At 49.3% G+C, this 12,250-nt stretch overlaps 1 protein-coding gene across 1 annotated transcript in view; it reads right to left on the bottom strand.

The window, feature by feature from the left end:
* Window positions 1–7,450: 7,450 nt before the first annotated feature.
* The window catches only part of LOC132709307 (zinc finger BED domain-containing protein 6-like), a 23,170-nt gene continuing 18,370 nt past the window's right edge, over window positions 7,451–12,250 (bottom strand). Inside the window, exon 2 of the mRNA XM_087891753.1 lies at window positions 7,451–10,351. Coding sequence (XP_087747879.1) covers window positions 7,652–10,342 — 2,691 coding nt within the window. The 5' untranslated portion in view covers window positions 10,343–10,351 and the 3' untranslated portion in view covers window positions 7,451–7,651. The remainder of the gene's footprint in view (window positions 10,352–12,250) is intronic.

The following is a 12,250-nucleotide window of genomic DNA, read 5'->3' as shown; positions in this document are numbered from 1 at the left end:
GCAGTGGTGGCTCTTCCGTCCCAAGGATCGGCCTATAGATTTCCACTGCTCTCCTCTCCTCTGCCTTCTGTGCATATGTGCATCAGGCACTAGACCCAGCTATTCCTCCTCCTCCTCATCAGCCACCTCGACCTGGGGGCTGTTTACTCTCCATCTGAGGGCTGATGGACGGCCCAGGCTCCACCTTTGTCTCACTCTCCGACAGCTCCATTCCCCCTTCCCACTCGGAGCTCTCAAGTTGCCCCGATGCTGACCCTGATTCCCACACCTACTACTCCTCTGATTCGGCTGCTGGAGTGGCCGGTGGCCGACAGGCCACAACACTGCCATTCTACTCTGAATAACCTAATTCACAGCCTTGCTGAATTCTGCTGGGGGGAGAAACAACCCCCCCCTCCTCAATCAAAGCTGTTTCTTCATCCATATTATGACCTGTATTTCCAGTCCTTCAGGATGTGGTGATTTAATTGGGAGAGGGCCACCGTGCAGCGGGTTGAGGGGTAAAAGATGAAGGATCGCGTTGAGAATTTTATTCCGCTAGTAGTTGCCGACTAGGGAGCAGTGCTGATCTCCGTTTCGAGGCAATTGAGCCAGTGCTGTCTGAAGATATTCCCATGGTCATGTGGTCATGTAGCGCAGTTACCTTCCCACTGAAATGGTACCTGTTTATCTTCTTGCATATGCATGCTTTCGAACTGCTAGGTTGGCAGGAGCTGAAGCGAGGATGGGAGCTCGCCCGTCACATGGAGCTGGGGTCTCAAACCCGGGCTTCCCGTTTTCCAGCCAACAGATAGTGGAGCCAGCCTTTATTTCTGCCTGCCTGCCTAAGACTGGTCTCAGTTCATTCCACAAGCCTTCAATTAATGCCATCTATGGGGGAACCTAGGAAGCAAAGTTACACCATTGTGGCACCTACAACCCCCCCATCCCCGGGTAATAGCATTTCCCCATTGATCTATAGGGTTTCCACCCACTCTAACGTTTTGCAAGTCTTTGACAAATCCTAATCCAAATTAATATATAAACTTTGTTGATCCCTAAATTGTGGGGGAAACGTTGCCAAGCTATAAAATTTGCCCAATGAAAGCAACCCTTTTGTGAGTTGTTTTTCAGAAGCCTTCTCCAATATCTGGCCCAGTGGTGAAATGTAAAATTTGTTACTACCGGTTCTGTGGGAGTGGCTTGGTGGTGGTGGTGGATAATGTCACTGCGTTTTTGCATTTACCAGATGAGCTTTTATTTTTGAACTTTCAGACTTACCGTCGCTTGCCAAGTTCTTATCTCTAAGCTAACTGCGCATGTCCACATTCCTTCACTTTCTTCTTCAATCTTTCTTTGTTCTCCGGCCAAGAGAGGTAGCCAGGAAAGCTTTGCCAAGATGTAACTAATTAGATTAGTAAGATGTTTTATTTTCTTTATAACAAATAAATGAGTTTTTCTTAGAAAATATATCTTCGGGTTTATTTTCTTAAAGTATACTTCAAGGAAATGGTCACGATCCATTCTCTAATCAAGGTGCAATTACCCAAAAGCAGAATGGGATTAATTGCCACTCTGACAGGTAATGTGACTTGGTGGGCGTGGCCAACTTTTTTTTTTTTTTAACTTTTCAAAGCGTTTTTTCTACAACCTCTTCAGCCGAAGAGGTTGTAGAAAAAATGCTTTTAAAAGGCTCTGACGATCCCAGTTGAGCCGCACGATCATCAGAGGCTTTTTTTTTTAACTTTTAAAAGCGTTTTTCAGCCGAAGAGGTTGTAGAAAAAATGCTTTTAAAAATTAAAAAAAAAAAAAAAGCCTCTGATGATCGCGCAACTCAGCTGGGCATGGGGAGGTGGGCAGGGATTTTTGCTACCGGTTCTCCGAACCACCTGCCGTCATCGCATTTCACCCCTGATCTGGTCTCACATTGTAAATATGTTCAAGGGCAATTTCTTAATAACTCTTTTTTCAAGATCTCTTAACCTTCCTAGCATCTTAAGTCAGTGGTTCTCAACCTGTGGGTTGCGACCCCTTTGGGGGGGTCGAATGACCTTTTCACAGGGGTCGCCTAAGACCATCGGAAAACACATATTTTCAATGGTTTTAGAAATAATTTTATGGTTGGGGGTCACCAGAACATGAGGAACTGTATTAAAAGGTCGCGGCATTAGGAAGGTTGAGAACCACTGTCTTAAGTGTTCTTATTCATTGGGTATCTATCATCATCATCTTTTAACAACCCCATAATCCCTTGCGGGGTGGAGTCTGGGCAACTGAAAGGAGCTAGAAGAGTGTTTAAATGGCCGGATGCCCTTCCTGTCACCAATGCGGAGTTTTGTTCACTGTGCCCAGAGAGAGAGAGAGAAATATCTGCTTCTACCTAGGATCGAACTCACAGCCTTCTGATTGTGAGGCGAGAGGTCCACCGCTAGCCCACAGCACCACTCCGTTCATTAGTATCTATCCTAGTTCTAAATTGTTCTAAATTGCACAGATTATAATCCATGCATAGATTAATGGCAACGAATGTATGTAATTACAGCTACACAATATGCAATTTAGAAAAGCTAATTAAAGATATTACATTTGCATAGCAACAAAGAAAGTCATTTGAGACTCAGATAAGCTTCCTTAAAAGAACAGACATCTCCAATGATACGGGGGGGGGGATATTTAAAAGATTTTAAAGATTAACTGATTGGCAGGGAAGAAATATTTAAAAGGTTTTAAAGATCAACTGATTGGTATGGAAGAAATATTTAAAAGATTTTAAAGATTAATTGATTGGCGTGGAAGAAATATTTAAAAGATTTAAAAGATCAACTGATTGGTACAGAAGACATATTTAAAAGATTTTAAAGATTAACTGATTGCAATTTTTCAGATGCTCTAAGGATATTTTATTAAAATCGCTTGTTTCATTCTGAGGTGGTTTCACAGTGGTGATTAAACAAGCCTTTCCTGAAAATTGAAGGGGAAAAAAAAAGAAAGTCCCAAAAACAATTCAATTAAAATCTGGCTGAGCACCAGTCACTCTTAGTTTTCCAGAGAAATGTTAGACAAATATTAGTTTTCCATAGACGTTTCTTTCGTTGAATTAGCCACGGTTTCCAAACACAACATGAAAAGGCTATTCTAGATATTGGATCGTAATAATTACCACCAAAGCTTTATCTCTTAAAGCAGGAGGTCTCTAACCTTGGAGACTTTTAAGCAGTGGTGAAAAGTAAAATTTGTTACTACCGGTTCTGTTGGTGTGGCTTTGGGGTGTGTGTGTAATATGACTGAGTGGGTGTGGCCAACTTTTTTTTTTAACTTTTAAAGCAATTTTTTTCTACAACCTTTTCAGCTGAAGAGGTTGTAAAAAATTGCTTTTAAAAGCCTCTGACAATCCCAGCTGACTTGCCTGATCGGCAGAGGCTTTTCTTTTCTTTTTTTAAAAAGCCTCTGACGATCCCAGCTGACTTGTCTGATCGGCAGAGGCTTTTCTTTTTTTTAAAAGCCTCTGACGATCCCAGCTGACTTGCCTGATCGGCAGAGGCTTTGTTTTTACATTTAAAAGCATTTTTTTTTTTTGGCTGAAGAGGTTGTAGAAAAAATGCTTTTAAAAATAAAATAAAAAGCCTCTGATGATCGTGTGGCTCCGCTGGGCATGGGGGTGGGGAGGGATTTTTGCTACCAGTTCTCCGGACCACCCACCGCCATCGTTACCGGATCGGGCGATCCATTCCGAACCGGGAGCATTTCACCCCTGCTTTTAAGGCTTGTGGGACTTCAACTCCCGGAGTTCCCCAGTCAATTGTGGAACTCTGGGAGTTGAAGTCCACAAGCCTTAAAATCACCAAGTGTGTGAGTGTGTGTGTACACACACATACACACACACACACACACACACAAACACACAAGTTTTCCAAAGCAAGGAACGTGGAAGCTTTTTGGAAGCAGGAAGACAGAGTGGTTTGTATAATTTAGGTTGAGTTCACATATGCTAAGAAGCCATGGTTTTGTTTTAATCAGGGTCCGATTAATGTTGTGACCTGCTTCCACATGATGGTTAAAACCAGGGGTGAAATGCTACCAGTTCGAGGCGAACCGGTAGTGATAAAAACTACTGGTAGAACAGTGGGGTAGGGGGAAATCAGCTCTGCCGCACGGTTTAGCTTTGCTAGAAAGCAGGAAAAGAGTTATGTAAAGCTAAACCACGCGGCACAGCTGATCCCCCACCCTCATTTCTACTTACCTTCCGAAGCATCCTTTTGGCACGTACTGCGCATGGGTGCAGCACACATTTGGCACACAGTGTGCTTTTGGCGCTCAGCGCACATGCACAGACAGCGAACCAGTAGCAAACCGGTTCGGATTTCACCACTGGTTAAAACCCTACAGTGTGTTGTTTTGCCAGGGTTAGGCTTCGCTTGCCACGGTGAACTCAGGCACTGTGGCTTAGTCAAGAACCTTGGCTGAACAAACTGTAGTTTGGTATAATATAATAAAATCAGATCGTAGAATTTAAAGCTCTACGCTAGTGATGGCTAACCTTTTTGCCATCACGTGCCAGGAGAGAGGAGGTGGGGGAGGGACGTGCGCGCACGTGCCCATGCGCATGCGCGCGCAACCCCAACCCCCCCCCGCTCCTGGCACATGATGGCCTGGTAGGCCCGTTTTTCTTTCTTACCTGATTCCAGATCCTCTCTATTTATCTGGGAAGGGCGAAAACAGCCTTTCCTACTCCCTTGGAGGCCCTATGGAGGCTGAAAGGGCCCATTTCCCAACTCCCGGTGGGAGAGGAAGTGACATTTTTTGCTGTCCCCAGCCTCCAGCACCTCTCTAGGAGTCTCTAGGAGCCACTCTAGGAGTCTCTAGGAGCCTCTCTAGGAGTCCCTAGGAGCCTCTCTAGGAGTCTCTGGAGGCTGGGGCAGCAAAAAAGTCACTTCCTATCCCACCGGGAGTCAGGAAATGGGCCCTTTCAGCCTCCATAGGGCCTCCAAGGGAGTGGGAAAGGCTGTTTTCGCCCTTCCCAGATAAATAGAGAGGATCTGGAACCAGATAAGAAAAATGGGCCTTCCCCGCACCCCCAGGCCCTCCAGAGATAGGAAACAGCCTGTTTCCCTACTTCTGGTGGGCCCAGAAGGCCCGAAAATCAGTTGGCCAGTGTGCACATGCACCCCAGAGCTGAGCTGGCATGCCTACTAATATGGCTCTGCGTGCCACCTGTGGCACGCGTGCCATAGGTTCGCCATCATTTATAATTCACACACGACATTAAACTCAAAGCAAACCTTATTCTATCTAGAGTAAGCCTAACAAAAGTCTACAGGTAGTCCTCAGGTTATGACGGCACTTAGGACTGGAACCGTGATCACCGTGATCAGAAAGCGCAGTGCCACAAGACCGTGCTGCTTAATGACAGCAATTCCAACAGCCCCAGTTGCTCTTGTTAAGCAAGGACAGCGTGAGTCATTAAGCGAGGACCTCCCGCAATTAACTTCTGACCTCCTGCTGGCTTCCCCAATGACCTCTTTTGGGAAATGTTGGAAATCACAATCACAGGACTGTGGTTTGCTGCGATCAAAATCACGGGATCCCAGGGATATACTGCAACAGTCAGAACTCCGGAGAAAAGTTGTGGGTACCACCGTCCTAACTTTGAATAGTTGCTGAATTAAGGTAACCTGAAGACTACTTGTATTAAGGACTAAAATGACTTTTCTATTTGAGCAACGTTTTTTGAAAGGTAGGAGGTAGGGCAGGCTCTCAACTTCTTTTCAGTAGGTGTTAAGGAAGCCTCCTCACCAGTGGTGAAATCCATTTTTTTTTACTACTGGTTCTGTGGGTGTGGCTTGGTGGATGTGGCTTGGTAGGCATGGCAGGGGAAGGATACTGCAAAATCTCATTCCCACCCCACTCCAGGGGAAGGATATTGCAAAATCTCCATTCCCAGCCCACTCTGGGGCCAGCCAGAGATTGTATTTGCAGATTCTCCGAACTACTCAAAATTTCTGCTACCGGTTCTCCAGAACCTGTCAGAACCTGTTGGATTTCACCCGTTTCGAGAATGTTATCAGTCAAGTACTAAAAAAAACCGAAACTGCATTTCCACCAGTGAAATCGGGAAGATACAACCACACTACTACAAGTCTAAATATAAGAGTCTTAGACCAGAAGAAGAAAAGATGATTTCAAAGGTGTAAAAAGATCAAATCAGAGCAACCGGCTCAAAGCTTGTCAAACTGAGATGTTTCGTTACTCATCCAAGTAATTTTTTCAGTCAAAATAAAAAGAAATAGTTAGGCAGAGAGCAGAGGTGGGTTCTACTTACCTTTACTACTGGTTTGCAATGGGGCCGCTCTCGCGCGCACTCTTCTGCACATGTGCAGAAGCGTTCTGATGATGTAGGGGTCGATGGGCGGAGCCTCCCTCCAGTTTTACTACCGGTTCTATAGAACCGGTCCAAACCGGGGGCAACCCACCACTGGCGGAGAGTCAGAAAGTAGTTGGAACATACTAACTCTTGTTACTTGGATGAGTGACAGTTTAACCATCTTTGGTCCAGTTGCCATGATTTCACCTTCTTAGATACTTTTGGTCTGGATGATTGAGTCTTCATTTACATATTGCAATACATCTTGGGGAGAAACTCCTGCAGTTGGTAGGGCAAGAGTTGGTATATTCCAACGACTCTCTAATTTATTCATTTTTTGACAGAAGAAGTTACTTGGATGGGTAATGAAACGTCTCAGTTTTAACAAACTGGTCCAGTTGCCATGATTTACCATATTTCTCGGACTATAAGATGCTCTGGACACCTAGCTTTTGGGGGGAAGGAAAACAAGTAAAAAAAATCTCCCTTTGCCTCCCAGCAACTTGCCTCCTTGCAGCAAACAGCAAACAGACTGGTCAGCTTCAGCACAGTCTGATTTAGCAGGAGCAGCTGATTGGCAGTTGGATCAGCCTCTCGGAATACCAACAATCAGCGTTCCAAGCTGCGGGGATCGCCGCCGCCTATTTCCCCGCCTCCGCAGGTGCCATTTTTGGCCTCTGCGCATCCTGTTTCAGACCCATTCCAGGCGGTGGGGATTAACGCTGCCGCCTATCGCCACCAAAAGGCAGTGGCAATGGTGATCCCTGCCGCCCGGAATGGGCCAAAAACAGGATGCACAAGACGCCAAAAATAGGGCGCACAGAGCACAGAGGCAGCGACAGCGATCCCTGCAGCCTGGAACAGCTTATCGTCATTATTCCGGGAGGCCAATCCAACCACCAATCAGCTGCTTGTGCTAAATCAGGTTGTGCTGAAGCTGACCAGGCTGTTTTCTGCAAGGAGGCAAATTTCTGGGAGGCAGAGGCCAAAGGGTGGGGGCCGGCTTCCTGGTGGGCGGGGCTTCAGCAACATTTGCTCTATAAAACACAGACATTTCCATCCACGGTTTTTTTTGGGGGGTGGGGAGGAAGAACAGTGCATAGTCCAAAAAATAGGGTAACCATTTTTAGATACTTTGGGCCTGGATGATTGAGTCTTCATTTACCGATTCAAAGGTGCCATTTGGAACCGTCAATCAATTTTAACAAGTGTTAAGAATCTCTATGAGGTTATGAGAAGACAGTTATTCCAGCTGTAACGAACAAATAAGGGTATGCTACTATAGCAACCCACGTCCAGACGTTTTCTTCTTCACTTGTCCTCCTGCTCTTCATCCAGTCTTAGAAGGTCATCTTCTTCTTCCACACTCAGGTCTTCTCTTGGACCCAGGGGACTCTGGGAAGAAAGATCTCCAAGGGAGAGCCTCCAATCTTGAGGGATGAGGTGGCGATTCCTGCGGATGAAAGTGAACATTTTAACATTGGCTGGGGAAAGGTTCTTGGGGTGGTCTCTTGGCCCCAATGAACTGGGAGCACCGCCGAGATCTTCAGAGGATGACGAAGATGTTGGTGGACAGCCAAAGTGGAACACAGCCACCTTGAAGAGAGCCGGCCACATCACCATCTTCCCTTGCCAATACAGCATGGGGTCAGCATTTTCTCCAATATGGTCCACGTTGTCGTGCAGATATTCTTCCATTTCCCGAAGGGCTGCTGCTGCTCCCCCTTCGGAAACCAAACTGGAGGCAGGATCACTTTTGGTGATGGCCCTCCAGCGTTTCATGGTGAACTGCCAAGCTGCTGAGCCGGGAGAGCTGCCGGAACTGGCGTTTTGGTCTTGAGAAGAGTGACGGAGCGGTGAGAACTCCGTATCTGCTCCTCCAGGAGGCACGTAGGACCTGGTAGCCAAGTCAATGATGCGCTCCTTCAGCAGGGCTGCGTCGCTCAGGTCCGTTCCACCCAGCTTCATGGTGGTGATGTCTCTGAATCGGGGGTCAAGGAAGGCCGCGATCCGATACATCATATTGTCCTTTATTTCCCGCAGCTGATTGTCAGCCTCAAGGCAGTCCAACGCCTGCGAGGTCAGGCGAGCGGCAGTATTATTATTTTCTTGGTAGTATCTGGTCCTCAATGCCCTGAGCTGTTCCTCCAAGAACCACAGGAGAGGAAGGGCTTGGCAGAGAGTTGCATCGGGCCGAATAACCAGAGCAGCAGCATCCTCAAATGGCTTCAAGATCTCCACCAAGCACTTCATCACCTTCCAGTCTGCGGGTGCCAAGAGCAGGTGGGAACCGTCCTCGTCTTCATCCAGCATGGCCCCAATGGCTTGGCGCTGCCTATACAGGCACTCCAACATCAGCAAGGTGGAGTTCGACCTCGCTTGAGTGTTTGGCCCCAGAGGCTGATGCAAGCCCAAGTTGGCCTGCACTTCCAGGAGACGCCGTCGGACAGTGGCAGAACGGCGGTAGCAACTGCATATCCTCCTAGAAGTCTTCAGGAGACGTCTGACTTGAGCATCCCTGGCCAAAAACGCTTTGGTGACCAGCTTCAGACAACGGGCTAGGCAAGGAACATGCTTGAGGTGCAGTTCTCGCACCGCCCTTGCTGCATTGGTCCCGCTCTCGGACACTACACCACCCGTCTTCAGATCGCACAGCCAATCCTGGAGGACTTCTTGCAGTTTGTGGCAGATGTCCTCTGGCGCACAGCAGCCTTCAAAGGTGCACACCGACAGAGTGGCGTGTTGCCTGGTGAGGGTGCCTACTAACTCTGCGACCCAGTGTCCTGTCACCGACATGTATGTGGCTGTTTGCCTGTCGCCCCAGGTGTCTATTGTGATATGGACTGTGCGGCCGATGCTGCAGGCCACGGTTTGCCGTACGGCCCGGGATACCACTTTGGATAACTCAGGGACTGCTTTGATGGCGAAGAAAGCCCGGCTAGGGATCATCCAACGAGGCTGGGCAGTGGCCATCAGCCGACAAAATCCTTCGCTCTCCACGCAGGAGAAAGGCTGCATGTCCACCGCAAGCATCCACGCAGTATCGGAAGCCAACTGGATGGCTGTTGGGTGCGTGGGAGGGTAGTAGGGTTGGTTCCTCTCTTGCCGGGCAAATGGGAAGGTTGGAGGAGATGGCTCGGTGACCACCACGGGAGTGCTGTGGGACCTCTCCTTCAGGGGCATCAGTGGGGATGGAGGAACCACTGCGACGCCTGGCAGGTGAAGTCCATGGTGGACCTTCAAGTGCTTATGGAGGGCTGTGGTGCCGGGTCGGGTGCCTCCATCCTTCCCTCTCCTCACCCGTTTCTGGCACGTGCTACAAACAGCCACACAGGGTTCCTGCGGGTCCAGAGTGAAGTAATCCCAAACAGCCGAAGTGGTTTTCTTCTGCACAGGTGGTGGGATTCCATCTGCTGTTAATACCTCCCGGTCACGGCCACGCTTGGTGTGAGTGGAAGCCGGGTTGCGGGTTACGGGTGTGAAGAAATGGAACATCTCCCTTCCTCCCGGAAGGATGGACCTGCCCAGTGTAGCCGTAGACGTATAGGCTGGCAGAATGGGAGGGGGAGCAGGGGGTGGGAGAACACATAGAGGGGACAGAGACGCTATCTCGGCCACCTCTTCCTCCTCCTCCTCTTCCTCCTTTTTTAAGTAGGAAAGCATCTCGTGGACTTCAGAAGGGCGGCGCTGCTTCACCATCATTGGGACAGGAGGGGTGGGTGAAAAGCTGCCCACGTCAGCAGCATTCACCTCTTCCTCTTCTTCCTCTTCTTTTTCCTTCCAGTAGGAGAACAGGTCAGGCACCGAGGACGGGCAGGGTTTCTCCTCTTTCATCCCGGGTTCTAAGGAACCAACAGGAGCGACCACCATGGCCAAAGGCTCGTCAGATACGCCTCCTTTCATCGCATGAGGGAAAGTCGACCGCTGCAAGGAGGCAGGTAGAGCCCTCCTGTTGAAGGCTGCAAGTTGGAGTCGTCTCCCCCGGCCATACCGTGGCATCATGGTGGGATCCTGCAGTGGGAAAAAAACCCAGAAACAGAATATTTATATTTCCGCAGCCTCAAAGCCAGCAGTTTTCCATATCAGAAAGAAGGGAAAATCGTTCTAACTTTACTGGTCATCTTTGATTCACGATCCCAAGGGAGCCCAAAATTATTTACGTTGCTAAGCGAGACAGTCGTTAAGTGAGTTTTGGCAGTACATTGTACAATGTAACACGAGTAGTCCTCGCATCACGGCCATAACGGGGCCCAACATTTATGTGGCTAAGTGAAACCTTTCTTAAAGTGAGTTTCGCCCCTTTTCCACCAATATTTTTTTTTGCCGCAATTGTTAAAGCAAATCGTTGTGGTCGTTAAGTTAGGAACACGGTTGTTAAGTGAATCTGCCTCTCCCATTCCCCCATTGATTTTGCTCATCAGAAGGTCGCAAACGGTGACACAGGAGCCCGGGGACACTACAACCGTCATAAATATGAGTCGGTTGCCAAGCATCCAAATTTTGATCACATGACCATGTGGGGATGCTATGCAAATAGTTGTAAGTGTGAGACATGGCAGTATGTCACTTTTTTCAGTGCCGTTTTGACTTCGAACGTCACTAAACAAATGGCCGTATGTCGAGGACTACCTATACCAGTGATGGCTAGCTTTTTTCTCGTCGTGGGCCGAAAGCGCATGCATGCGTGATCCCCCCCACCCCATTTTGGGCCTAACAATCTTTCCTGAAGTCTCCTGAGACCAAAAATGGCCCACGGGGGGGGGGGCCACACTCATCCCACACCCCATTTTGGGCCTAGCAGTCCTCCCTGCAGCCCCCTGGGACCAAAAATGGGCCACGGGGGGGGCACACACATCCCGCACCCCATTTTGGGCCTAGCAATCCTCCCTGCAGCCTCCTGGGACTAAAAATGGGCCATGGGAGGGCCTGCCACACACCCCCGTGCCCCGTTTTGGGCCTAACAATCCTCCATGCAGCCTCCTAGGACCAAAAATGGACCATGGGGGGACCCGCCACACACCCCCGTGCCCCGTTTTGGGCCTAACAATCCTCCATGCAGCCTCCTGGGACCAAAAATGGGCCATGGGGGGACCCAAGACACTCCCCCGTGCCCCGTTTTGGGCCTAGCAAGCCTCCCTGCAGCCTCCTGGGATCAAAAACAGGCCATGGGGGGCGCCACACACCTCCGTGCCCCGTTTTGGGCCTAGCAAGCCTCCCTGCAGCCTCCTGGGACCAAAAATGGGCCATGGGGGGGCCCGCCACACACCCCCGTGCCCCATTTTGGGCCTAGCAAGCCTCCCTGCAGCCTCCTGGGACCAAAAATGTGCACATGATCCCCCAACCCCTCGTGCATGCACACGGGTCTCCCGCATGCGCCCCACGCCGCACGCATGTGTGGCAGATACCCAAAATCAGTTGGCCGGCGGCATGCGTGCATGGCATGCATGGTGGAGCTGAGCTGGGGTGACAGCTCGCATGCCCGCAGAGGGTTCTGCGTGCCATAGGTTTGCCATCATGGACCTATACCAGTGATGGCTAATCTTTTTGCCGTTGTGTGCCAAAAGTGGGGGTAGTGGGGGGGGAGGATTGTGCGCGTGCGTGCCCACACCCATAATTCAATGCGTCCTGTCCCCCCATGCATGAGTGTGTGACCCCCCCACTCTCCCCCCCCTTTTGGCACACGATGGCACGGTGGGCCCGGTAGGCCCATTTTTTTGCCCTCCCCAGGGTCCAGAGCCTTTCTAGGAGCCTGGGGAGGGCGAAAACAGCCTTCCCCACTCCCCCGGAGGTCCTCCGAAAGCCCAGAAACAGTCCGTTAATAATAATAACAACAACAACACTACTACAACTACTACTGCTAATAATAATAATAATAATAATAATATTTGGTTGATACATAGGATGCTGGCA

The sequence above is a fragment of the Pantherophis guttatus genome, chromosome 4, assembly GCF_059756535.1.
Source record: "Pantherophis guttatus breed Tessera chromosome 4, ASM5975653v1, whole genome shotgun sequence".
Lineage (NCBI taxonomy): Eukaryota > Metazoa > Chordata > Lepidosauria > Squamata > Colubridae > Pantherophis > Pantherophis guttatus.
The sequence above is the reverse complement of the archived record's forward strand: the minus strand, read 5'-3'. Positions and strand labels throughout refer to the sequence as shown.